The 26,034-nt window shown below is 41.9% G+C and overlaps 2 protein-coding genes across 3 annotated transcripts in view; both read right to left on the bottom strand.

Annotated features, from left to right (window-relative positions):
* Positions 1 to 2,802: 2,802 nt before the first annotated feature.
* On the bottom strand, positions 2,803 to 14,490 carry LOC106807689 (CDC42 small effector protein 2-like). The gene is made up of 5 exons (XM_014810113.1): positions 14,317 to 14,490; positions 7,701 to 7,810; positions 6,171 to 6,263; positions 5,175 to 5,272; positions 2,803 to 4,474 (listed from the first exon to the last, which is right to left on the bottom strand). The coding sequence occupies exons 2-5, from the start codon at positions 7,764 to 7,766 to the stop codon at positions 4,471 to 4,473; spliced, it is 261 nt and encodes an 86-aa protein (XP_014665599.1). The 5' UTR covers positions 7,767 to 7,810; positions 14,317 to 14,490; the 3' UTR covers positions 2,803 to 4,470.
* A 1,402-nt stretch (positions 14,491 to 15,892) lies between these two features.
* The window catches only part of LOC106807688 (serine/arginine repetitive matrix protein 1-like), a 15,516-nt gene continuing 5,374 nt past the window's right edge, over positions 15,893 to 26,034 (bottom strand). The window contains exons 2-5 of one of the 2 annotated variants that reach the window (XM_014810110.1): positions 21,823 to 22,084; positions 20,379 to 20,890; positions 19,176 to 19,229; positions 15,893 to 17,395 (exon numbers count right to left, since the gene is read on the bottom strand). In XM_014810110.1, the coding sequence (XP_014665596.1) occupies positions 17,245 to 17,395; positions 19,176 to 19,229; positions 20,379 to 20,890; positions 21,823 to 22,084 (979 nt within the window). In that variant the 3' untranslated portion in view covers positions 15,893 to 17,244. The remainder of the gene's footprint in view (positions 17,396 to 19,175; positions 19,230 to 20,378; positions 20,891 to 21,822; positions 22,085 to 26,034) is intronic. The other variant, XM_014810112.1, reaches the window with a different exon arrangement.

Below are 26,034 nucleotides of genomic sequence, written 5' to 3'. Positions count from 1 at the left end.
CCCGATCCGGCCACGAGAATTCCCGTGGTTATCGATGAGCGCTTGTCGAAGTAGTCATTAACGATAGCGAAGGCCGATATGCTCATGAGAGCTACTCCAATACCTGCAGCACGAAGATAGTACCTACGCTTACTCCCATAGAAGACCTACTCATACGCGTCGATGGCGGTGCTCAGTACGTAGGGATCAGCAATAATGAATCAATCCAAAGTTGACTCTATCAACTTTTAAATGAAAAGCTGGTGAGTTGAACGAGTTGGTCGACTTTTCATCTAAAATTCGAATGTTTCAATCTGGCTTAGGCGTGATAGACATTGTTACTGCGGTACCACCGTTGATGGTTATGCTTCACATTTTACAATTATTTATTGCTGTTCAACCCGTTTATAATTATAATTACGTTTACTAAACTAGTCGATAACTATAACCCCCCCCCCCCCAAACACACACACACTCGACACTCGACACACACACACACACACACACACACACACACNAATAATGAATCAATCTAAAGTTGACTCTATCAACTTTTAAATGAAAAGCTGGTGAGTTGAACGAGTTGGTCGACTTTTCATCTAAAATTCGAATGTTTCAATCTGGCTTAGGCGTGATTGACATTGTTACTGCGGTACCACCGTTGATGGTTATGCTTCATATTTTACAATTATTTATTGCTGTTTAACCCGTTTATAATTATAATTACGTTTACTAAACTAGTCGATAACTATAACCCCCCCCCCAACACACACGCACAACGCACACGCACACACACACACACACACACACACACACACACACACGCGCGCNTATGACGAATAGCTACTGGTGTAGTTTAATGACCAGTGGATATTATGTAATAAGAAGATGTAGCGTGCTCTGCTCTAAATTGTAATATATTCATGTTTATTCTCACAAATGTGTAAGTATGTATCGCATAATCGGTTTTGTATATTCGGATAATTTCTCAGCTGGGTGGTTATCGCGTGTGTTAATGGTTACCTATGTCTGAACCTATGTTTGTTATTTCACCATCATGCATACAGTGATCGCACTCTGTATTCACAAGTTTCCTTTAGAGAACGACTTGTATATGTAACTGGTATGCATAATGAGTTATAAATGGTTGGTTACCATTCGAGTACGATTGGATTAGTGTGTGTGAATTGAGAGGTATCTGATATTGGCTAACATTTCCAGCTTCTCTGTTCTCTACGCACAGTGAGCAATTTCCTGCTTGATGGTTTGATTTACCCTAGTTGTGATATTCCATCGTGCCATTTTTGATGTTAGGAGCACAGTTTACACATAAGGTGGTGGGTTTGGCTAAGTATTACTTCTATCAGATAGATATATAATGTGACAGCGGCTGATGAAATATATATATATCGAATGATAACATATAATTAGACATATATTCGCTTCGAATGCTATATTTTCCATGTGTCTTCGGCTTTTCCATGTTGTATATGCCGTGATGTTGGCGTCCCTGTCACATATGCCATGATGTAGACGGCATGTTACGACGTCACTATACATATATCACGACGTGGAAACCATGTTACAGACGTCATCGTGCGTGCGCCATGGTGTAGACGCCATATTACTGACGTCATTTTGCGTACGTAACGATTTAGACGCCACATTACTAACAGCTTTGTAACAGACGGATTTGGAATCAACGTCATGTTAAAGATGCTATGTTGCATACGTGACGTTTCTGGCGTCATGTAGCAGATATCATTCGAGGTGCAGTCGTTCATTGGTGCTTGGGCAACCAGCCTTGCGAGGCTAGGCATGCATATACATACTACACGCCCGATATACGCAATCAAAATCTCTTGCCACTATTTGCGTGCGTTCCACTATCTTGTTTAATATATTTGAATATCGGTGGTGTGATTTCTGTAATTTTCTGAGTTCCGCCAAACGTCTAAATATCTTCCCCATTGTGGTGTTTCGTCATTCGTCAAATTAAGTATTTTGTCGCGTTGATTTCTCGTATAATATTGATTACTTACAAAGTAGTGATTACAGTCATACAGCTATGCACACAATTTGTTTCCCGTGCGGAGTGTAGGCGCGCTTCTAAATTTTGTCTGGTTGTTTCACAAAGAGTGAGTATGTTCGACATGTTCGTTGCTGATTCGTAACACCACAGACTGACGGATACGAACGGATGTATCCGGTAGTCTGTGGGTAACACCACGATATTATGACGTCAACTTTCGTGCTGCTCTCTTTGTGTGAGAGATTGCGCGCGTGGAAAACGGAACCTGTGTGTGAACCTATTAACCATGTCCATGATTATGAATTGTGATGCGTTTTTAATATTATATGAAGCATATTTTGTGTAAATAATCCTCTGTTACTTCTGTTTATCGGAACTATAGCGTTAGGAAAATATAACAAGATGTCTATGACTCGTACTCTCTCAACTGTTACTTCTCTCTGTCCCCCCCCCCTTCCTTTCCATTCATTGTCTCGTCTTCACTTCTACCCCTCCTCCTTGTCCATACCCTACCCACTCTCCCTACCCCACCCACACTCCCCTACACGCAATTGCAAATAAGAACTCAATAATAATAATAATAATAAATAAGTGGGACGGGCGCTTTCTGCGAGTATCCTCCTTCGTATAGGACTGTTGAATAACGATAATGACGTAGGTTCTTTGTGCACACGTCAGCGTGACCTGATGATTACAAAAGTCCATAAGGCTCATCCAAAACTTAAGAATCTAAATCTAAAGTGCTTCTGTGACCAATCAGACTATGTGTTCCTTTTCAATCTTCAAAGAACTAATTAATTTGAACACAGATTTATTTTTTTCATTAGTTATAATCAAAATTTCTATTTTCAAATTTAGGTTTCTGAACGAGCATTCTGGGCTTTTGTCGATAGTAGACCATGCGATGCTAGCAGCTCACACGCGTCAAGTACTGAAATACTATATGTCACGGCTTGATCTAAATGCAGCGGCACCATTAATGCAATCACAAAATCCTCCCATTCTCAGCACAGTCACTCACCACACTCTCGTTTCTTGTACGCTCAACATCAAAACCACAATTAATAAATAATACAAATAAAACGGACCTACTTAAACCTGCATTCATAATAAAACCAACCTCAAGAAAACCACCAAGTTATAAAAAATTTGCATAATTTTGCTCAAGGTACCAAAATACAAAGCGAAAACTTGTAATTGAACACACAAAGCGTAAGGCAGTCAGTTAGTGGCAGTTTTTTTTAGTGTGATGCATTTATGAATGCAGCTTTAGGTATAAAACCTAATAGTCATAAGACAACCAATTTACATAATTATAATTGGTTTCCAGGTGGTTTTGGTCGCCACCGTGGATTGTAGCCGCGTCACCGTTCCTAGTTAACAAAAAACAGCAGCAAATGGATAAACTGTACACATCACCATTGCTTAGCTACGTTCACGTGTAATCGCCACATCAACCCAGCACAATTATTCGAACAAGGTGTCAGTATGGGAGATGAAACCTAAAAATCGGCTTCTCATTAACAAAATATAGATCACCGTATTACAAGTTAATGACCATATTCCATATAAGCTGAAGTTCTGCAAATGCTCCGTCTTGCTTTTTAAAAGTGTCTGCTTATTCAGTTTACAAATTCCTCAATTGAATAGTAGTCCCAAAGATATGCTATAGTTACCTGTTCATGTAATAGACCAATAGCAAGAATAAATCACTTCACATGCCTTGCTAAATCCAAAGTATAAACGAATATTTATCAGAAAATTTCAATAAATAACCCCATTAATAAGAGATAATTCCTCACTCGACTTCAATTCTACAAGCACACAAGCACCAGCAGGGTAATACAGCTCTGAGGGCCGGTCTGGTGAGCAGATATCTATGAAGAATAGCTTGCAGGCAACCTCTCAATCAGCAAAATACCAGGAATCAAAAGATAACTCTGTAAGTATCAAGATCGCAAGTTGCACCACCTTCCACGAGAGTGGAGCATGGAGGAAGCTGTAGATTATACATTCACATTGCAGAGACGCCAGCTCTCTGCAATATACGCCACTCACGAGTCGACTATACAGAGAGAGAGAGAGAGGAATTCTTGCCAAAATTCATGAAGACGAGGAACTAATTGCAGCAATCAACAGTTTACGCACGTGATTGGACATCCCTGCATGCACCGCAAAAATAACACGTAAAGCACCTGTTCACATCTGACTTTTCTTCTTTTTCCATTGGTCCACATACGAAGCACCACAGAAACAAGTGACATCAACACAGGACTATGGACCATGGCTTAGCAAGGACAGCAGACACATGCATGACGTGTCAATGCTGACTATACATTTCTCTAGGAGAGCATACATCACTTTGTAATCGGGGGTTGATGGTGATCAAGCCACAATGTAAGGAGCATCATCTGTAAACTATCCACCTTGTCCAACGCAATGTAGGCTTCATGATGCAATTACCTACAGAACATCACCAGAAATACCTTACTACGATATGTATGTGTGAGGATTGTGAAACATATGATTCGTCTATGATTAGTATGATTAGTATGACGTCGCAAGCTGACGAATAGATGTACTGTCTTAAAATATAAAGCACGGTATTTCTATATTCCTAATTTACACAACTATATCAATAAAAATATAATATTAGAATAAAAACATAATGAAACATGCTATATATATATAGTATTATACATTATACATTTTTACATTATATATTATATATTACACATTTATTTTCATATCTACATGGGTGTTTGTGTTTTTACTTCTATATATATCAATACCTATCTATCTATCTATCTATCTATCTATCTATCTAGCTATCTATCTATCTAGCTAGCTAGCTATCTATCTAGCTAGCTATCTAGCTATCTATCTGTCTATCTATCTATCTATCTATCTATCTATATCTATATATTTATCTATCTATCTATCTATCTATATCTATATATTTATCTATCTATCTATCTATCTATCTATATAAATATATATATATATAAGTTATCATCATATATGATTCATGAATACAGATAACAAAAAGCAAAGCTATGACTATGCATAGTGAAAACTACTTTTTAGCAGTTAATAAGTAAACAATAACACAGTGGATGCATCAGAAATCAGCATCACTACAGAAACATGCTACTATATTTACCTTTGCGTCTGTACATCCCTGACTTTCATTTGTATGTTTACAGGAACTGCAAACTGATAACCTCCTTTCGTCTGCATTTGATACTGAACAGACGAGAACTACAACAGAATAAATTTCCCGTGTAAAAATACGTGTATAATGTACATTTATAAAGGCAACAATCTCTTCCACGGGGGAGAAAAAATCGTCATACCGGGTTGTTGGCTGTCATCCAAGATTTAACCAGTATCCAAACAAATTTATATTACCAAAAATACAGTCGATGTATTTTTGTTTATACCCATGTATCGTGTGAATCTCACCATCCTGGATGTGGTATCACAAGCTTCACGGTTGATGTAGATTTATGTGATAGGCATAGATATGCAAATGATAATTGAAACCAGCATTGACCTTCCCAGACCTCACGAGAACACTCAGAGTTGATTTGGCCAATGTTTAATTCAAACTGAGTTCGGTGGCGAATACACACTAGTTAGGCAGCCATGGATCATGTATAATCTCTCATCCTGTATCCCATATCATGCATGCATAACATATTCCACAAACGTATAGTGCACGTCTGCTGCAGGGAATAGCTGCCCAGAATGAACCATCATCACTGCAGTTTTCTCATTGACTGATTTATTGCAGTGCTCTGAATGACTGATGTTATTACATTAAAAATACCAAAAGAATTTAAACCAACACTAAGCTTCCTGGACCTCATGAGAATACAAGATCTAGACATGTATTTAATTTCAAAGACTTTCTAGTACTAGAAACAATAACAATCCAATTCCAGGACGTTCTAGGACCACAGCCTCTTTTCAAAAGCTTTCCACAACTGGAAAATGACATTTTAGAATCCTAGAACTTTCCATGCCTTCCAAGACCCGTACGAACCCCCCGTATATAGCTCCCAATTCACAGCAGCTCTAAATCTATATTTGATTATAGAATAACCCATTTATATATAGATTATTAAATGCCCTCAGGCGACTGCTACACCCTTACCTGAGAGGTTGGTTGTGACACATCAGACGATCCAACATGTCCAACATGCTGAAAGTTCATCGGCTGACCTATCTGACTTCTGTCTATTTTCCTCTGTAAACATTGAAGAACATGTTTAACTTACGCACACTGATTACCATTTTTATCTCCATCTCTTTCTCTCTGACATGGCAGGTGTGTTTAGAAATAAGTTGGACAAAATACTATAGCTTCAATAATATCGTTATATAATATAGCATTAAAATTATATAAGTTGGCTAATACAATAGCCTGACATTATTGCCCAGATTAAAAAATTCAAGTTATTTACATGAAGAGGTTTCTACTCCCCAAAAACTTATTTGCAACAACCTTGTGTTTCTGTACATTTCTCCACATCCGAATAAATCAGAAACACACTACATGCCAACTTGTACATTATGACCAAGTTGGCAATAAAATCTGTCACTGCCAAGAATATCTACTATGTACACACACATGGTGGCCATGCCGTGTTTGGCAGAGCTAACTATGTAATGATATAGCAATAGGCTCTCTCCCATGTGCGTGCACATGTTGGCACACATGCATGCACACATACACATCCACGCAGGGGTGCATGCACACACGCACGCACACACACACACCGTTTTAAGTGCAATAGAGCAACACTGCTGCTTCACAACTCTTTGAATTTCTAGAAGATAATGTGAAATATTATAATGATAATATTAATTAGAAACTTTCTAGATGAAATAAATGTTTGCATGTACAAACAAAATATATTATCACACATTGAAATATACGAAAAAGAATTAATTATACCAAACTACTTGTTTTCTAGGGGCTAGTTATTAAAAACATTGTAAACTTAAGGCTAATATTAATGCCAAGATAACGCAACCAATGTTAATGTTACGAGAATAGTGTTGACATAAACGCATCGCAGCTATGAGAAAACTTACAATAACAGGAACTTAGGTAATTTGTTGTCACAAGGTTGCTGATTGGATGAGAACTGACCACAAAACTCAAATTCATATAATTAGATTTATTGTATATGAGAGGAATATAATTATATGCATATTATGATAGTTAATCACGTATATATATATATATATATATATATATATATAATAATTGATGAAAAATGGAATAATCATGTTTTTCATTCTGCGCTGCAAGACACCATGCTATGCGGTAACATAAGATGTGGGCGTCATGACTCGACAAAGTATCAAAAACGAGAGAACAATCGGCATTTGTAAATGCTTGTTTTCGTACACAATTAGGAGCCAAGTAGAATTTCTGACAGTGTAAAATAATATATCATTACAATTGCAATTTTGTTGTCTAATTGCATTCTTTTCATTAGCCTGAAAGTTATGAAAGATTATAGGATCTCATAATGTTAAGAGAAATTTGCAAGGATTTCTTATTCTCATAACTTTACGATATTTCTGTCAATGGTCTACGAGACAAAGCTAATGTTAATACTAATACTAAAACAAATTATATCAACAAATATATCAACAATTTAATGCACAGTACCCGAGGCACTCGTGGCTGCTCTCCAACACAGCAGGTGAAACAAATAAATACGTCAGTCCTAGCCATCTCAGTCTGAAATAGTTGCTCGTGTTGCTTCAAAGGCTGTGGTTCTGGAAAGAAACGAGTATTTATTATGAAATCAACCTTGACACTTGACGATTTGTTACACGTGTAAAGTATATTGTCAATCGCAACACACTTGGCAAGTATCTGATTAGGTTCAAGCCTACTTTAGGAACCCCTATTGTAATTATGGTCTTTAGATAAAATTAGGAAATTAGGGTTTGGTTAGGTGTAGCCCGACCAGGCTCTACGGTTGTTTCACGTTTCACGTCGTAGGAACTTCTTGCCACCTAGTGAGAAGCGAGAAGGTAACTCATGGGGCTATGTTAGGTGTAGCTAGTAGTAGTATAGATACAATAATGTAACCCAACAAGAGTAGGTTTACAACGCGAGCCTATTCTTTTTTTTGAAGGAGCCCCTGAGTGATTCACTCAGGGCGGTTTTATGGTGCGTTTTTTGAGACTAGAACTTCCAAACTGGGTTTATTCTAAACACGAATCTTTCTCCGCTATCCTGGGACTTACTATGTATCACAATACTGTGTATTAAACTAATATAACCTGTTACAAAATTTCGAAGTAACGAGCGGCGATATTTCGAGCGCCATTTCTGTTGACCTGTGACGTACGTATTCCCAATTCGCGTCGGCTAACTTCGGCTCCAAGATCGAATGCATCATGGGATGCCTGCTGTCAGTCATGACGTCACCAGAGCCAGCATGTCAGGCAACACAGGAGCCAAAGGTAGCCGAACGCTATGCGCATTGGGAATGCGTACTTCACAGGTCAACAGAAATGGCGCTCGAAATATCGCTGCTCGTCACTTCGAAATTTTGTAACAGGTTACAGCAGGGGAAAAAATACACGGGGGCGGCGGGCGATTTCGCCCCCGAAATGCCAAAAAGAGCCCCCAAATACATGATATCGGGGGCGACCCCAAAAGCAAAAGTCGCCCTGGAAATCGATTGTCCAGGTCGGTCCCGCGCCTTGTCGCTCTCGCTCGGCCTCTGCCGCTAGCGGCAGCCGGTTCCACGGCGCGGTAGAATTCATGGTACGGTGTGACTGTCAAGTGTTTGTGTGTACTGTACTGTATTTCATTCAATCAAGCGCGCGCCGCCGCCCACGCGTATATACGTGTGTGGCTGTGCGCGTGCTTGCGTGTGTGCCTGCGCGCGTGCGTGCGTGCGTGTGTGCGGGCGTGCCTGTGTGTGCCGGTGTGCCTGCGGGCGTGCTTGCGTGTGCCTGCGCGCGTGCCTGTGTGTGCCGGTGTGCTTGCGTGTGTGCCTGCGCGCATGCATGTGTGCGCGTGCGTGCGTGCCTGCGCGTGTGCCTGCGCGCGTGCGTGCCTGCATGCGTGCGTGCGGGTGTGCCTGCGGGCGTGCCTACCGTACGTAGACCCGTAGGACCAACGACCCGTAGAATTATAGAACGGTAATCCATGGAAAATCCTAATGAAATTCACACGTATATTTTTCCCTGCCGGCACACTCGTGTGTCATTCCCGATTGTAGCTTTTTTTGTCAATTCCCCGAATAAGTTTTGCTGTCGCTCTCTCATAGTCCAGCAATGCCAACCCTCTACATTTTAGTAGTGATTAGTACCACGCTGAAACAATCGTGCCCCCCCCCCCCCCGTACTTCAATCAATGCCGCCCCTGCCAGCCATACACACGTGCCTCGCGGGCCGCTTTCTCAAACCCCCTGAGCTTCCAGGACCCTTACGCGGGCCCTGGACCCCAGCCGCAAGAGACTTCGCGTATAAACAATCGATCCTCCTCGCTCGTACAGGCAGACACTCCACTATTTGCGCTAGCCGTAATAGTTCTGTGTTTAGCTGAACCTGTGTATTCACTATTCAAGGTGCATTTGTGGTTGTGACTTGTGAGTTGTGGTTATCATGTTAGTCTGTCAGTCTGATGAATAACTGTCTTGAATATTGACTGAATGTTCTTTGTTTTGTCTGTACAAGCTTGCTAAATTGGTGGGTGTGTGTGTGTCTGTGTGTGTCTGTGTGTGTGTCTGTGTGTGTGTCTGTGTGTGTGTGTCTGTGTGTGTGTGTGTGTGTGCGTGTGCGTGTGCGTGTGTGCGTGCGTCGTGCGTGCGTGTGACGTGTGTGTGGTGTGTGCGCGCGCCCGCGAGTGTGTATTAGCTACTGTGCTTGTGTGTACATTTGAGGAAACAGCCCTGGAAAAAAGTCACCCTGGAAAGTGGAAAAAGTAGCCCCCGAAATTTTGGGGGGGTTTGCAAAAAGAGCCCCGGAAAGAAAAAAATTAATTTTTTCACTGGGTTACAGGGGTCGAAATTTGATTTTTATTATTGTATCCATTCGGGATACCAGGTATTGAAATCTGGTATCCCCCCCAAAGATCTGGTATCCCATTTTTTGGATAGTAATTTCAACAATGTTGGTATCCAAAATCTTGAAATATGCAATAATAGCATTTGAAAATTATTAATAGGCGTGTTCACACACAAGAAAAACCGCGCTGCTCATCCCGCTAATAGCGGAGATAATAGTGAGCTAATTGTGTCGTTGTTCACACAGGCGGAAATCCGAAATATCTCGCTAATCGCCGAGCGGGATAACACGCCGCGGTGCAAATAAGCGCGCTTATTCCAAATTAGCGCAGTCGGAAGTGTTCTTTGCAGCATGCTATTTTGAGCGCGATTTAGTGAGCTAATTGCGTTCACACTTGTAAAAAGCTCGGTTTTTCGAGCGGGCTGCAAAAACCGGGATTTGCAGCCCGCTAATTCGCGCCAGTGTGAACGCACCTATTATGTAATGTAATTATTATATAAAACATGAAAAACAGATTCACGAGATATGCACAGACAAGTAACTGCAGACGTATTGTCTAGACGCATTGTCTGGTTCGCCTTGATACAATGTATACACATCACATTTATGATCAACATCGGCTACGCTAAAGCCGGGCGCACACGTGGCGATTTTTTATCGACAGTACTGGCGATTTTTATCGACAGTACTGGCGATAAAAATGCGCCACGTGTGCGGCACCGCGGCGACAATGCAACCATCTGTCAGCGACATACCAGCTGTATGAACTGTACGTGACCGTGTCCAAACCACACCCAACGGGGCTGCGAATATTTGATACAGTGCTTCAAATCATGCATTTGATTGGTTAATCCAAAAAGCTGTTGCCTGAATCCGCCGCCTGGTCAGCGCACACGTAGCGATTGTTTCAGCGACTCGGCAACAAATATCAAACAATGTTTGAATATTCGCAGCGACTGAGTTTCTGGCGTCAAAATCGTGACGCGCCGGTGCAGCCGGCCGACACAGTGTGGGCGAGTTTGCTCAACGGCGATTTGTTGCTGGCAACAGGAATCGGCGGTAACTACGTCGATAAAAATCGGCCCACATGTGCAGCCGGGCTTTATGGCTTTAACGCTTAGCAAAAATATGCACAACCACCCGATTGTTGGCAGATTTTTTTTATTATCCGTGGCGGGATACTAAGCATTGAATCTGGTATCCAAACACACAGAGATGCTACTATCCGCGGATAATCGGGATAACCGCTAATATTCGACCCTGGGTTATATTAGTTGTCAAATACAGAGTAAATTGTGATACATAGGCAAGTCCAGGATAGTGGAGAAAGATTGTGTTTAGAATAAACCCGGCCAGTTTGGAAGTTCTAGTCTCGGAAAAAACGGCATCATAAAACCGCGGCCTGAAGTGAATCACTCAGGGCTCCTCCAAAGAAAAGAATAGGTTCGGGCGTTGTAAGCCGCTACTCTTGTTGGGTTAACATTATTGTATGCTAGTTTAGTAGTACTGAAGGGGGAAACACAAGCAAACTAATCATTGGCATTGCATTGAACCAAGTAATTTAACAGCAATGTTACTGCTATGCTATCAAAAATAATATGAGTGAGTGGCATGTGTGTCGCCCAGTAAGCACCTTGCTACCGCGTAAGAGTTTAGAGAAGTGAGTGATGTTAATGGTGATTTTATATACGCGGGGTCAGATGTTACGTTAAGGGGGGCTTATGTTGGGGCTTGCGAGCCGACTCGATTGGAAGCAACTGGATTTCGAGCAACTGGAAGGATCGCAGCGACTAGTTGCGTCCAGTTGCCCACTGTTCTATCCGAGCAACTAGTGGCGGCCAGTCGAGGCAGTCGCGTCGCAGTCGACGCGCGACTAAGCACTGGCAGTCGCAGTGAATTGCAGCGCAGTTGCTTCAGTCGAGTCGGCTCGCAAGCCCGACATAAGTCGCCCCTTTAGACGATCTTGAGCATCAGATTGCTTAATAAAACGGTAAAGTAAAATAGGCTTCACACGGGCACTTGGGCCATTTCAAATAATAAAATGATGTTCATAAATACAACTTGTCAGTACTATACCTACGCAGTACCAGTAATAGTCTTAATGTTTTGAATTTGACTAATAACTTCATTTCAATACGCCGTCGCAATACACCGCTGCAACACACATTTCCTATACGCGCGCACGCCATTGGTGGCACAAATACACAGTAATATAGGGTTACTATATAACTGTGTTTTACGCCTATACTTACTTAGTTAAGTTAGTATTAGGGCCTACTGTGTATTTGTGGGCACAATGGTGTGCAGCGCTATAGGAATGTGTGTTGCAGCGGTGTATTGGACGGTATTGAAGTGAAGTTATTAGGTCAAATCAAACATTAAGACTATTACTGGTACTGGTAGGTCTAGTAGGCCTACTGACAAGTTGTATTTATTAACCATCATTTTATTATTGAAACCACAGGCACTTGGACCATTTCATTAATAAAATGATGGTTAATAAATACAACTGTGTCAGTACTAGACTACCAGTACTCAGTAATACTAATAGTCTTAATGTTTGATTTGACGCTAATAACTTCACTTGCAAACACCGTCCAATACACCGGCTGCAACACATAGCGTGCACGGCCATTGTGGCATGCACAAATACACAGTGATATAGAGAAGGTAAGAAAAGCGTCCGCACAGAAATTCCAGAACGCTCGACATCTTTTCACAACACTAGAGACGAAATACACGTCGCAACGACCATGATCTTGGCATCTGTGTGTAGGGCTGAATGGTCACGTTGTTCGAATATACATCTTGCTGCTGCCCAGAATGCAATGCGCGCGCGCCCTTGCTCATGTACTTATCCCATTTACGAAATCGGCTTCAATGGGAAATTCGGGCGGCAAATTTAGAGCAGGATTGTCTCATGATAATTCTGGTAAAGTATGTGGTAACAGGTGCAAGACATATAGTTTCGAAACAAGTGACCATTCAGCTACACACAGATCCAAGATATGGCCGTTGGACGTGTATTTCGTCTCTCGTGTTGTGAAAAGATTCGAGCGTTCTGGAATTTCTGTGCGGACGCTTTCTTACCTTCTCTATTATCACTGTTGTATTTGTGCATGCTACAATGGCGTGCGGTGCTATGTGTTGCAGCGGTGTATTGGACGGTGTTGAAGTGAAGTTATTAGGTCAAATCAAACATTAAGACTATTACTGGTACTGGTAGGTCTTAGTACTGACAAGTTGTATTTATTAACCATCATTTTATTATTGAAACGCGTCCAAGTGGCCTGTGATTGAAACGGCCGCAACTTGTGCTTGTGGGGGCCTCACACCCTAGCCCATAGTCGGGCTCATAGGGTCTATGTCCCCCAGGGTACTGCCGGAACGTACCCTGGTCACTATTTGATATGGTTAGGTTAGGGATTTTAAGGGTTTTAGGGTTAGGGTTAGAGTAGAGTTAGGGAGTAGGCGTAGGCGACTCCCTAGACTCGTTAGTGAAGTAGGGCGAGGTAGCGGTCCAGGCATATTTAGATAGTACCGGGGTAACGTTCCGTATAACGGCGGACGCGTACTCCAGGGTAACGTCGCGGCATAGCTCTAGTACTATAGCCCGCGGATGGCTGCCGCAGGGCTATAGCAGCACTTCTGCCATAGATGTAATCTAAGCAAATGGTCCAACTGATGTGACCAAATCTTATCCCCAAAACGTAAAATGAATCCGGCTTTTAAATCTTTACTATCAACATGGACATCTGCAGCCTATCTTTTTGAACACTTCCACAACTTTAACACCAGGTATTTATGCTGTTATTCTGCAAAGTCTTAGCACTGAAGTAGTCCACGCGTGGCAACGACTAGAGCAGAGCAACCTCATTTTGAAAAGACAAAACACCAGTAGTGCTACAGACTTTGAGAATAACCCGCATAAATACCTGTGTAAAAGTTGTGTGAAGTGTTCAATGACAGATATGGTGAGATGTCCATGTTGATAGATAAGTGTTAAAAGCCCGATCATTTTAGACGTTTTGGGGATAAATTTTTGGTCAATTCAGTTGGACCATTTGCTTAGATTACATCTATGGCAGAATGTGCTATAGCCCTGCGGCAGCGATCCGCGGGCTATAGTACTACTACTAGAGCTAGTTCCGGCAGTACCCCGGGGGACATAGGCCCCTCTCACTCTCACTCTGCAGGCGCATACGTCGGTGCCACAGTGTCTAATATTACGAGTTCTAACGCTGAATTTCACATACCTACACATACACCTACTCGGTGTGTATTTACATTTGATGGTTACATACGGAAAAGCCTACACAAACAGTAGGGATAAGTCTAACTAAAAGTATTTAGAATTAGCCTCATATCACCTGCATCCGCAAATTTCAATTCCGGAAGCTAATACAAAACATTAGGAGTACTCGGTGCCCAGTAGCGGATTCTCCGAGTTTACACGAGTTTACACGATTTCGTCGGAGCACAAATTATTGCCGGCGTCCAAGCTGTCGATGCCGTACGAGCCACACCGAACCAGATTCGATTTGTTACAGTTCGCCACAATAAACTAGAAGAATTAGGAATTTCAATGCCTCCATTTTACTTATTAGTTGCTAATTAAATCGCATTCTAAATCACTAAAATGCGCTCACAACGCAAAGCAAACAGTAGAGATTTATTTCTTCGATAGATGGCGCAAGAATGCAATATTCGTTTGTGCCGCGATTAATATACATCAGAATACATGTATATAATATTATACTACTTATATTATATAATATATATATATATACATGTATATATATATATATATATATGGATAGATGGATTAATAAATATATAGATAGCTAGATATCTAGATAGATAGGTAGATAGGTCGATGATTAGATAGATGAATAATAAGATAGATAGATAGATAGATAGATAGATTAGATATAGATAGCAGATAAAGAAATGATAGATAGATAAGATAGATGGTATAGATAGATAGATAGATAGATAGATAGTAGATGATGATAGATAGATACGAGATAGATAGATAGATAGTAAGATAGATAGATAGATAGAAGTAGATAGATAGATAGATAATATGATAGAGAGCAGTTAATTAGATAGATAAGATAGAAGTAGATAGATAGGATACGATAGATAGATAGATATATAGATAGACTAGAGATAGATAGATCGATAGAATAGATCTAATAAATGATATAGTAGTAGATAACAGACTGAGATACAGATAGATATGATAGATTAGATAGATAGATAGTATAGATAGATAGATAGATAGATAGATAGATAGATAGATAGATAAATAGATAGATAGATAGATAGATAGATAGATAGATAGATGGATAGATAGATAGATAGATAGATAGATAGATAGATAGATAGATAGATAGATAGATAGATAGATAGATAGATAGATAGATAGATAGATAGATAGATAGATAGATAGATAGATAGATATGGAAACAGATGGAACTGGCGTAACTGCATGTGGCTTTGCGCCCCAACAGCTTGTAACGGCCCTGGTAGATCAACTAGGGCGGGACCTGAGGTTGCCTGACCAATTTTGACGCATACTATCGATATAAAAGTCACACATGTGCAGAATTAGGTACTCTATTACGACCTTAGGCCTTCTTGAATGATTCCTACAATTTTGCCATAAGTTTTTTTACTCCACGTGGAATTTTGACGATCCTGTTCATGCTTATTTTTATTTCTTGTTGTACATTTACGTTTCTTCCAGTCTCATAGATGTGTGGGTGGTGCGCGTGTGCGCGTACGTGTGAGCTGCGTGTGCACGTATAAATATCACACAAAGGAAACTTATGCTGTTTCGTTTTTTATTTTAATGAAAAATCATTCGGTAACAGAGCCCGCGTAATGGTACGCTGCCCCAGCAGTGCATTTTTATCCGTTCAATAAACCTTTTTTTCCCGGTTAAAAACGTGTACACCAACTAGCGTTTACAGAGATTCCGTTTACAAAATGTTTTAACAGATAAGCAATGCCAACAAAAGTATAAGATGCCTAAGTCTATGAAATGAATGTCCATCTCCATTTGCGTTTGCGGATTATTAGATACATAATTTATTCTACATTCGATACAACCTATTTATACGTTTCTACAACCATGTCAACTAAATAATTGAAATAATGCTATGTTGGAGAGACATCCTGGCTAAGCAGCACTAGTCAATTTCATGGTCAGCACACACTGATGAAATTTCAAAATATTCTAACCACTACGTAACAAAGTTGAGATTTATTATACCTGTTATAAATAGTAAATAATCGAGTGTATATATTAAACGTCTAATAATATAACTTTTAGAAATTGAGCAGTTATTTTCTCATAATTAGCCATATTGTCTTCAAATGAGTACTTTCTCTATGTCACTACCTTTCTCAATTAATGTAGAAATTCGAGAGATTTCAACCAATATAGGCCCTATATATAGTGATTGCTTTACAAATAGCTGAATTTGAAATAACTTTGTTCGGTTATTTCAATTAAATTTAAATATGCCATTTTTTATTTACTTTGAATTTTATCAAAAATTCTGGTAAAGGTTTGCATTTTCCCGAAACTAGATAACGTAGGACGCACGATTCCAACATTGGTAGTCGATATATTACTGCCATGAGACATATCACCAGACGAACGTTCTAGTTCCGTAATTCTTAACTCTTGTGTCGCAATCTAATATAAGTCCGTTGGAAGCCATCTCAAGCAGACTTCCAGCGAGTGTTGGATCGTTTGTTTAGAGTCCAAGACTCACTGCGATGTCAGGTCACCTATCAAGATAGCCACTCGGCCATAATTTGGAAGGAACCAGAAAAAAAACGTTAAGAACCAATGCACTAGGCAAACCTGCAACGTAGTAATCAGCTCATTATGGTGGCTAATGCACCACGTCAGGAACTAAGCTATACTGGCTGCTAACACTCCCGAAGCCGATTTAGAGATGAAATCCAGCCGTTGTTATGTTAAATATCGCGAATCAACTTTTAGCACGTATACGCGCCAGGTGATTATTTTTTAATGAAATCGATTAATTGTCAGAAATACGCCGAAAACCTTCCGCGAAAGCAAACGAGCGTCGATTAACACGCGCTGCCGGAAACGATGGTGGGACCGCCGGCGATGACGTCACTCCGAATTCGCATGACGTAACTCAGTATTGGCTATACATGGAGCGGAGTTCGTTGACCGGTTTTGTCACGTAGGGTTCGCTCTCCTGAACCATCAACGCCCCTGAAGCCATGGCCTCGTTAGGCGCCAACTGGTAGCTGGTTCCACCCCGGTTGCTCGCCATGTAGTTGGAGCTGCGATTAAAGAAAAATCGTGATAAAGAAGGATGCAACGCGAGGAGAGTGTGTAACAGTGCAGGAGAATAGTGTTTAACAGTGGATGAAGAATAATATGTAACAATAAGGAATAATAGTGTGCAACGCTGGGAGAGAATATCGTGTAACATTGGGGGAGAATAGTGCGAAATATCGAAGGAGAGTTGTGTGTAACATGGGGGGAGAATAGTGTGTAACGGAGGGGTAACAGTATGAAACAGTAAAGGGGAAAGTGTTACAACGTGTGGGAATAGTGTTTACTAATGGGAGAAACTGGCATGTAACTTGGGGAAGAATAATGTGTAACATTGGGGGTGAATAGTATGTAACAATTTGGGAGAATGGCGTGTAACGTCGGGCGAGAACGAGTACGCGTATGTTGTTAGTATACGGAAAGGGGTTATAATTAATCGAGCGTAAAAGCCAGAAGGAACTTATTCATAAAATTGGCATTTCGATGTTGTTGGTGTTTAAATTTAAATTGTGACACGCATGCAGACATGTCATGCATACCAGCAAAAGTATTTCATCTGTTTTTCGTCGATACTGTTTCGTCTCTGGCAAAACATTACTCTGCATTCCCATTCCGACTGATACACTACTGGCCCACATCGACCAATTCACGGATCGCCAGAGCTTATTTAACTATTAAACATCATCAAATATAATAAAATTAATGATTATTAAATTGTTAAACATGCGATGAACTAGAAGCGTAAAGCGTGAATCATGCGGTCAAAAACAAATAGAACATGTGATGTCGTTTTGATTTCGAGACGCGTGTCCGTCAAATATATCCCTATACTACTCAATCTAATTAATAATTTACACTGTATTTGTTGTCAGAGAAAGGTAGTATTAATTGGAAAATTTAAGTGTGTGTGTATGTGTGTGTGTGTGTGTGTGTGTGTGTGTGTGTGTGTGTGTGTGTGTGTGTGTGTGTGTGTGTGTGTGTGTGTGGTGAGGCCGCGACGGCCGTGTGTGTGTGTGTGCGTGTGCGTGTGCGTTGCGCGTGCGTGTGCGTGTGCGTGTGCGTGTGCGTGTCGTGTGCGTGTGTGTGTGTGTGTGTGTGTGTGTGTGTGTGTGTGAGTGTATGTGTTGTGTGTGTGTGTGTGTGTGTGTATGTGGCGCGCGCGTGTGTGTGTGTGTGTGTGTGCGTGTGCGTGTGTCGTGTGCGTGTGCGTGTGCGTGTGCGTGTGCGTGTGCGTGTGCGTGTGCGTGTGCGTGTGTAAGATAAATGTGCCTTCACGCGTTTGTAACCCTAAATATAGCGCGAAGATTCCACAACGACAAAATCATTCACGGAAAATACGATCAACAGAAATCGATCAGTCTGAAGACAAACGCGATGCAATATCGGCTATGTGGTGAAAGGTAAGTTTACTCCTACAACAGATGCGTCAACGAGCATAACTAGGAGGGCTCAGATCGTCGACATAATGAGTAGCAATCACTCACACGGTTCGTTACTGTTTGTTCAGGGTATACACGTGTAAGTCTAAACGTGAATGAATCGGACATTAATCTAGACTGACACAAACGCATTCCTATTCACTAGCAACTATATATATATATATATATATATATACATATAGGGAGTGGGGAAGGGAAAGAGACTGTGCATAAAGTGTTTATATTGATTATGCAAATTGTGCTGCTAAAAGGTAGAGCCTGACACGTATAGGAGCTAACTAGTCTTGCAATGCACTACCGCTTTTAAATCAATTTGGCAGGGCTTAGGACTTAAGCACTACTTCACCTGTTGTACGAGGAGGAATATGAATAGCCGTCAGTGCTGGTTTTCGACGAATACCTGTCGCAAAAAAATTTACAGGAAAACACAGATAAACATCTGAATGCGGCTATGAAAAGCAGGAATGTATTAGATCAATCAAGAGCTAATAATACATATGTGCTATGTATGATTAGCGCTTGGATAAATTAATAGAAGATTATTGCCGATATTGAACACGTTATTATTGATTTCCGATTTCTGTTAGATTGATATATAGAATATTTTAATTTGGGAAAGGTATTTTGATAACAGTCAAATTAGTGATCAGAGCAGGAGCAGCTGGTTTCAGTCTGTTCGAAGATTAAAAAAATCAATATCTAAAAGCTAATCAATTAGAAATAACGTCAAATTCTTATAGTAATCGAAGATAATCCTTATAGTTACTGCAGATCCTACGTTTTCGGATAACAGGTAATTCTTGTAGTTGTGAGTTTTTCGATAAGAGTGAATGCGAGTAAATACGCTGCGATATTTCTAGGTGTGAATAAAAACGAATGATTCATTACTAGTATTATGGATCTTCGAAACACCTGAGTCGTTTCAATTTCGACGACAAAGTCCATGGTTAGTTGTGCGTGCTGCTGCCGGTTGACTGCAGTGACATTTTAGCTCCGCCCTTACTGGATATCTCAATAACTGTAAGCCTGTATGTGCGGTTAATTCATTGATAAGATATAGTAGCTACTCGTTACACGTCATGCGGGCGGCATACATATAATGTTACTGTCATCATCATTCAGTTTAAAGCGTTACATTCCAGTAAAACTGACCGAATTAATTTAATCGACGATTGATGATGATGACGTCATCACATCAGGTTATGTAATTAATATAGAAGCGAAACGGTAACTCAGCTCGGCAATTTCAACGTGATGGAACACTGTGGCATATTTTTATTACATTTCTATCCCGATTCCTAGACGTTCCGCTTATCAGGCAATAAATAGTTTCATTTATTTACGAAGCATTTACGAATAGGTTTTTCAACGCTTAAAACCATATATCGGTATACTCTTGTCTATTATTATTATTATTATTATTATTATTATTATTATTATTGGCTTGTCTGTAACGTAAGAACCGGGTATCAGAGTAGGCCTACGATTTCCGGTACACTCATCACTCCGTGGAGGAATGTAAGTATTGTACATGCGGAGCTGCACCTACCCATGGCTTCCCGGTCCGTGGCTGTGGCTCTTCGTAACGGTTGAGTAGACGTTCATCGGTGAGGGCTGCTGCCCCTGCGCCGACCACCGGGCTCCGGAGTCGTCGCTCGGGACGTAGAAGCGCCCGGCAACCGTCGAACTGCTCTGAGAGCCGGACGGACGGTAATGCGGGGCGGACGACGACGCGTCGGTCAGCGAGCGTCGCAAGCTCTCCGCCATTCTCTTATCGTCGTGCGTCGGCGAGAACGGCTCGTCGCGACGCTGCGCCTCCTGGCGGGCGGGCGCCGACCTGACGGCGTGGCGGGGCGCGGTGGGAGCGTGATGCTGCGCGGCGGGAGGCGGCGGAGCGTGATGCTGCGCGGCGGGAGGCGGCGGACCGTACTGCACGCCGGCTCCCATGTCACGGTTAACGACCTCTGACTCCGGGTTCCTCCACAGCTTCATGTAGGAACCTGTCGGTAGATCCCAGGTGGTCTTCACCGACGGCATGATCAGCTGCTTGCTACGGAACGGCTGCAAACGTCACAGCAAAGCACGATTATTGTCGTTGACAGTTAATAATAATAATAATAATTATTATTATTATTATTATTAAATTAATGAATTGAATAACTAAATAGATCATTTGATTCTCGGCGGAAAAAGGTGATCGTGTAATCGAATGGCGCTGCGTACATTAGCTGCACCAGAGCACGTGTATCATAATATGATATACGTGCTCTGACTGCACTTGTGGTTCACACGATTTTGCTTTCCGGTTAGGCGTGCTAGTTGCATAACAAGCGCCGCTCCTCCACTACGCTCGTAACGCTCACGCGAATGTTATCTCCGTTAATGGGTTGATTTTCACGTATTTTGTTGTATTTTTGTATTAACTGTCGAAGATAGTGCGCCATGAGTCAACAAAGCTATACCAAACAGTTTCACTCAAAAATTAATGATACCGAATACACCCTAGCTGGCCTGTATTATGATACTTATGCTATATTGGTTCAGGAGTTATTATTAGCGATAACTAGATTACCAACATCAGCTGCACACTAGTCCAGCCGTAGGATGAATCTATAATTCATCGTGAAGTACGCATATGGAGAGAGTTCAGTTGCTCATTGAAAGTTGCTGGGTTGTTGGTGATATTTCTTTACGGGTGATTAGCACCACTTATAGGTGGAATGATAATACCAGGAGTGAATAATAATAGATTATATATTGATAATAATAGATAGATAATATTGATAGATCAGATATATATATATAGATATATTGATAGATATATTGATAGATAATAGTTATTATTCCCTCCTGATAATACATATCGTGGGTACCTGCCTAAACTATCATATACCATACTATCACATACCTCTCTAGAGGTGTGCTCATACCTGTCTAAAGGTAGCCTCAAATCTGTCTATCTATAATATACCTGGCTAACGGTAGTCATTTACCTGTCTCTCGATTGCCGCCCTCTCAGCTGCCCTTTCGCGTTGCACGTCGTGCAGTTGGCTCAGAGGGTGGGGCCCGCCGCCGCCCCGCCTTCTCCTCTGTTCAGCGTAGAACGACGGCGACTGGTACTGAGGGCGAGGCTCCGGCTTGGCAGCTCGCGGCAGCGTCTGAGACTGGGTGTGGTACATCGGCTGGTGCGAGTCGCCGTAGACGGTCGAATGCGTGGGAGTCGTGGGCGCGCCATACTGACCGGCTGCTCCTACCCTGCAGAGAGTATAGCGACCATCGAATGTGTTACGGCGACCCATGAAGCTCTTCTCCCACCTGCCCCCTTTCTCCGCATCTGTAGCCTTGTCTCTCTGCGTGTTTATATATATATATATATTCAGTACTGGCGATAAAAATCGCCACGTGTGCGGCACCCGGCGACAATGCAACCATCTGTCAGCGACATACCACTGTATGAACTGTACGTGACCTGTCCAAACCACACCACGGGCGCTGCCAATATTTGATCACGTGCTTCAAATCATGCATTTGATTGGTTAATCCAAAAACTGTTGCCTGAATCCGCCGCCTGGTCAGCGCACACGTAGCGATTGTTCAGCGACTCGGCAACAAATATCAAACATGTTTGATATTCCAGCGACGAGTTTCTGGCGTCAAAATCGGTGACGCCGTGCAGCGCACACGTGGCGATTTCTCGGCGATTTTGTTGCTGGCAACAGAATCGCCGGTACTGTCGATAAAAATCGCCACATGTGCACCGGGCTTTATGCTTACGCTTGCAAATATGCACAACACTCAACTTGTGCAAATATGCACAACCACCCGATTTTGGCGATTTTTTTTTATTATCCTGGCGGGATACTAAGCATTGAAATCTGGTATCCAACACAAGAATCTACTATCCCGCGGATATCGGGATACCGCTAATTTCGACCCCTGGGTTATATTAGTTCAATACAGAGTATTGTGATACATAGCAAGTCCCAGGATAGTGGAGAAAGATTCGTGTTTAGAATAAACCCAGTTTGGAAGTTCTAGTCTCGAAAAACGCATCATAAAACCGCCCTGAGTGAATCACTCAGGGGCTCCTCCAAAGAAAAGAATAGGTTCGCGTTGTAACCCTACTCTTGTTGGGTTACATTATTGTATCTAGTAGTAGTACTGAAGGGGGAAAACAAGCAAACAATCATTGGCATTGCATTGAACCAATTAATTTAACCAATGGTTACTCTATGCTATCGAATAATATGATGGCATGTGTGTCCCCAGTAACACCTTTACCGCGTAAGAGTTAGAAAGTGAGTGATGTTAATGGTGATTTATATACCGGGGTCAGGATGTTACGTTAAGGGGGGCTTATGTTGGGCTTGCGAGCCGACTCGATTGGAAGCAACTGGATTTCGAGCAACTGGAAGCGATCGGCAGCGACTAGTTGCGTCCAGTTGCCCACTGTTCTATTCCGAGCAACTAGTGGCGGCCAGTCGCAGGCAGTCGCGTCGCAGTCGACCGACCTAAGCACTGCAGTCGCAGTGAATTGCAGCCAGTTGCTTCCAGTCGAGTCGGCTCGCAAGCCCGACATAAGTCCCCCTTTAGACGACTTGAGCATCAGATTGCTTAATAAAACGGTAAAGTAAAATAGGCCTTCACACGGGCACTTGGGCCATTTCAATAATAAAATGATGGTTCATAAATACAACTTGTCAGTACTATACCTACCAGTACCAGTAATAGTCTTAATGTTTGATTTGACCTAATAACTTCATTTCAATACCGTCCAATACACCGCTGCAACACACATTCCTATAGCGCGCACGCCATTGTGCACAAATACACAGTAATATAGGGTTACTATATAACTGTGTTTTACCCTATATTACTTAGTTAAGTTAGTATTAGGCCTACTGTGTATTTGTGCACAATGGTGTGCACGCTATAGGAATGTGTGTTGCAGCGGTGTATTGGACGGTATTGAAGTGAAGTTATTAGGTCAAATCAAACATTAAGACTATTACTGGTACTGGTAGGTCTCTCTCTCTCTCTCTCTCTCTCTCTCTCTCTCTCTCTCTCTCTCTCTCTCTCTCTCTCGCTCTTTCGCTCTTTCTAACGCTCTCTATCTCTCTCGCTTGCTCTTAATCTCTTTCCGTCTATCTGTATAATTTTCTTTCAGTTTATCCCTCTCGGATTCTTTGTTTATCTTTCTCTATCTTTTGCTCGCTCTCCCCCTCCTCTCTCTCTCTCTCTCTCTCTTTCTCTCTTTCTCTCTGACTCCCATTCACGTCATCGCTACGCGCAATTCCACCGAGAGGAAAACAGGTTATTAAAAATAATCAAGGCTAAATTTAATTCAGACGTTCGCTCCAGTCATATGTGACGATGAGCACGTTGTGACACGTGACAGATCCATGTTCATTAGTTTATGTTAATTGTAAGCTTTATACGAATAATCCCATCAGACATATAATTATTCGCACATGCCTGGATATTAAATACATTCACATATTTTAATTAATTATAAATTGCGATTTATTGGGATATAATTATGTTTTTTAATGTATGAATACTAAGTAATAAAGTTGATCAATGGCAACAGATTGCCTTATATAATATAACATAAAGCCTACGCGATGTGGGGGCAAACGGAATATTAATGAGAGAGCATCAGAAAGTAAAGAGCGAAGAAGAATTGCTTTAGACAAGATGCACTTTAGTTTTTAACATGCGTTTCGGCGCCACATTCAAGGTCGTGACATGTATTTCACGTGCAGCTACGCATGCGCCCGGCGAATACTAGCCGCTAGCGAACAAACAGATTGTTTGAAAACAAACACGGCTAGCTTGTCGGCAGGCAATACCTAATACCGGCGCTACAATCCAGTCAGTGCGAGCGCGAGCGGGCGAGCCCCGGCGCCGGCACGCCAGCCGTGGCTTCTCTCGGAAGCTGCAGCGCAGAGGAGGATGCTATCGCGTTTCGCGAGGGTATAAATAGAATTAAGAGCGCCGAACTTTTTTCTTTCAATCAAATACTCGTGCACGCGTGCGTTGAGAAGGCGACGAGGATCAGGCACCACCGGACCAGGGATTTTCCCCAGCGATATATCAGACGATTGGCGCGATGCACGACGATACGACATACAGCACGTCAGCTTGTAGCTATAAGTATACGCTTAGTGAGATGAACTGAAATATAATTCCGCCCAATACAAAGCAACACGGAGTAACCATACGGCGTGTTATTTGTAAATTCCCTCGGGATATCAAAGCACATTTACTTTGACGGTCACGTGGTATTGTATGTCTTCGTTTTCGTTGTATTTTTGTAAATTCTAGTATTTGTTGTTATTTTGTTATTTATATCCAGGAAAAGATCCAGTCCAAAACAACAGAAGGCGAGTGAAATTTTCGTATTTCATATAGTTAGAGCGCTCGGTGTTCAGGAACCAGCATCATGTCTCGTCGATTCTGCCCATAAACCTACATAGTTACACGATGAGTGTATGAGTTAAAACATGTTACCATGTGCCATGTAGTAGTCTCATCGTTTACACGCAATGTTTGTAAATTAAAGCCATTGGAGATAGATACTAAGATAAAAATTACGACTGCCAGATATCCTGGCCTGCATCAAAACTGGTAGGCTAGCGAATGGGGGCCTGTCACTGATAAATGTCAGCCACACACAGACTCCTCTTCTGCGCGCTATATGTACGAGATGCGTAGAATGAAGTTCCGTATCGCGTGTCTATTTTTAGACTGCTGATGTTGCGAGCTAGTCTAACGTCTGGTGGGCGACGAGAGATGAGCGGACGGGTATGTGGTTGCTATGCTGAAAGCAGAGAGATCGACACATGCACACACCCTGCGCCCTGCTCTCTCATCCCACATTCTCCCTTCAATAGCCCCAATCTCGTCATTTTCCGCACCATCTCTTTTGTTCTCTTGTTTTGCTGTCGCGCATTCGTTCGGTAGTCCCACTGTCTGTTTGTCTGTCTGTTTGTCTGCCTGTCTGCCTGTCAGGCTCTGCCCGTCAAGCCGTCTGGCTGGCTGGCTGGCTGGCTGGCTAGCTACCCACCCGTTCACCTGACCATCCCTTAGCCTGCATAGCTGTCGATCTCTCTGTCTACCTGCCTGCCTGTTTTTCTGTCTGTCTGTCTGTCTGTCTGTCTGTCTGTCTGTCTGTCTGTCTGTCTGTCTGTCTGTCTGTCTGT

Source organism: Priapulus caudatus, unplaced genomic scaffold (assembly GCF_000485595.1).
Source record: "Priapulus caudatus unplaced genomic scaffold, Priapulus_caudatus-5.0.1 Scaffold228, whole genome shotgun sequence".
In the NCBI taxonomy this organism is placed as follows: domain Eukaryota; kingdom Metazoa; phylum Priapulida; class Priapulimorpha; order Priapulimorphida; family Priapulidae; genus Priapulus; species Priapulus caudatus.
This window is presented reverse-complemented; position numbering and strand designations above follow the sequence as displayed.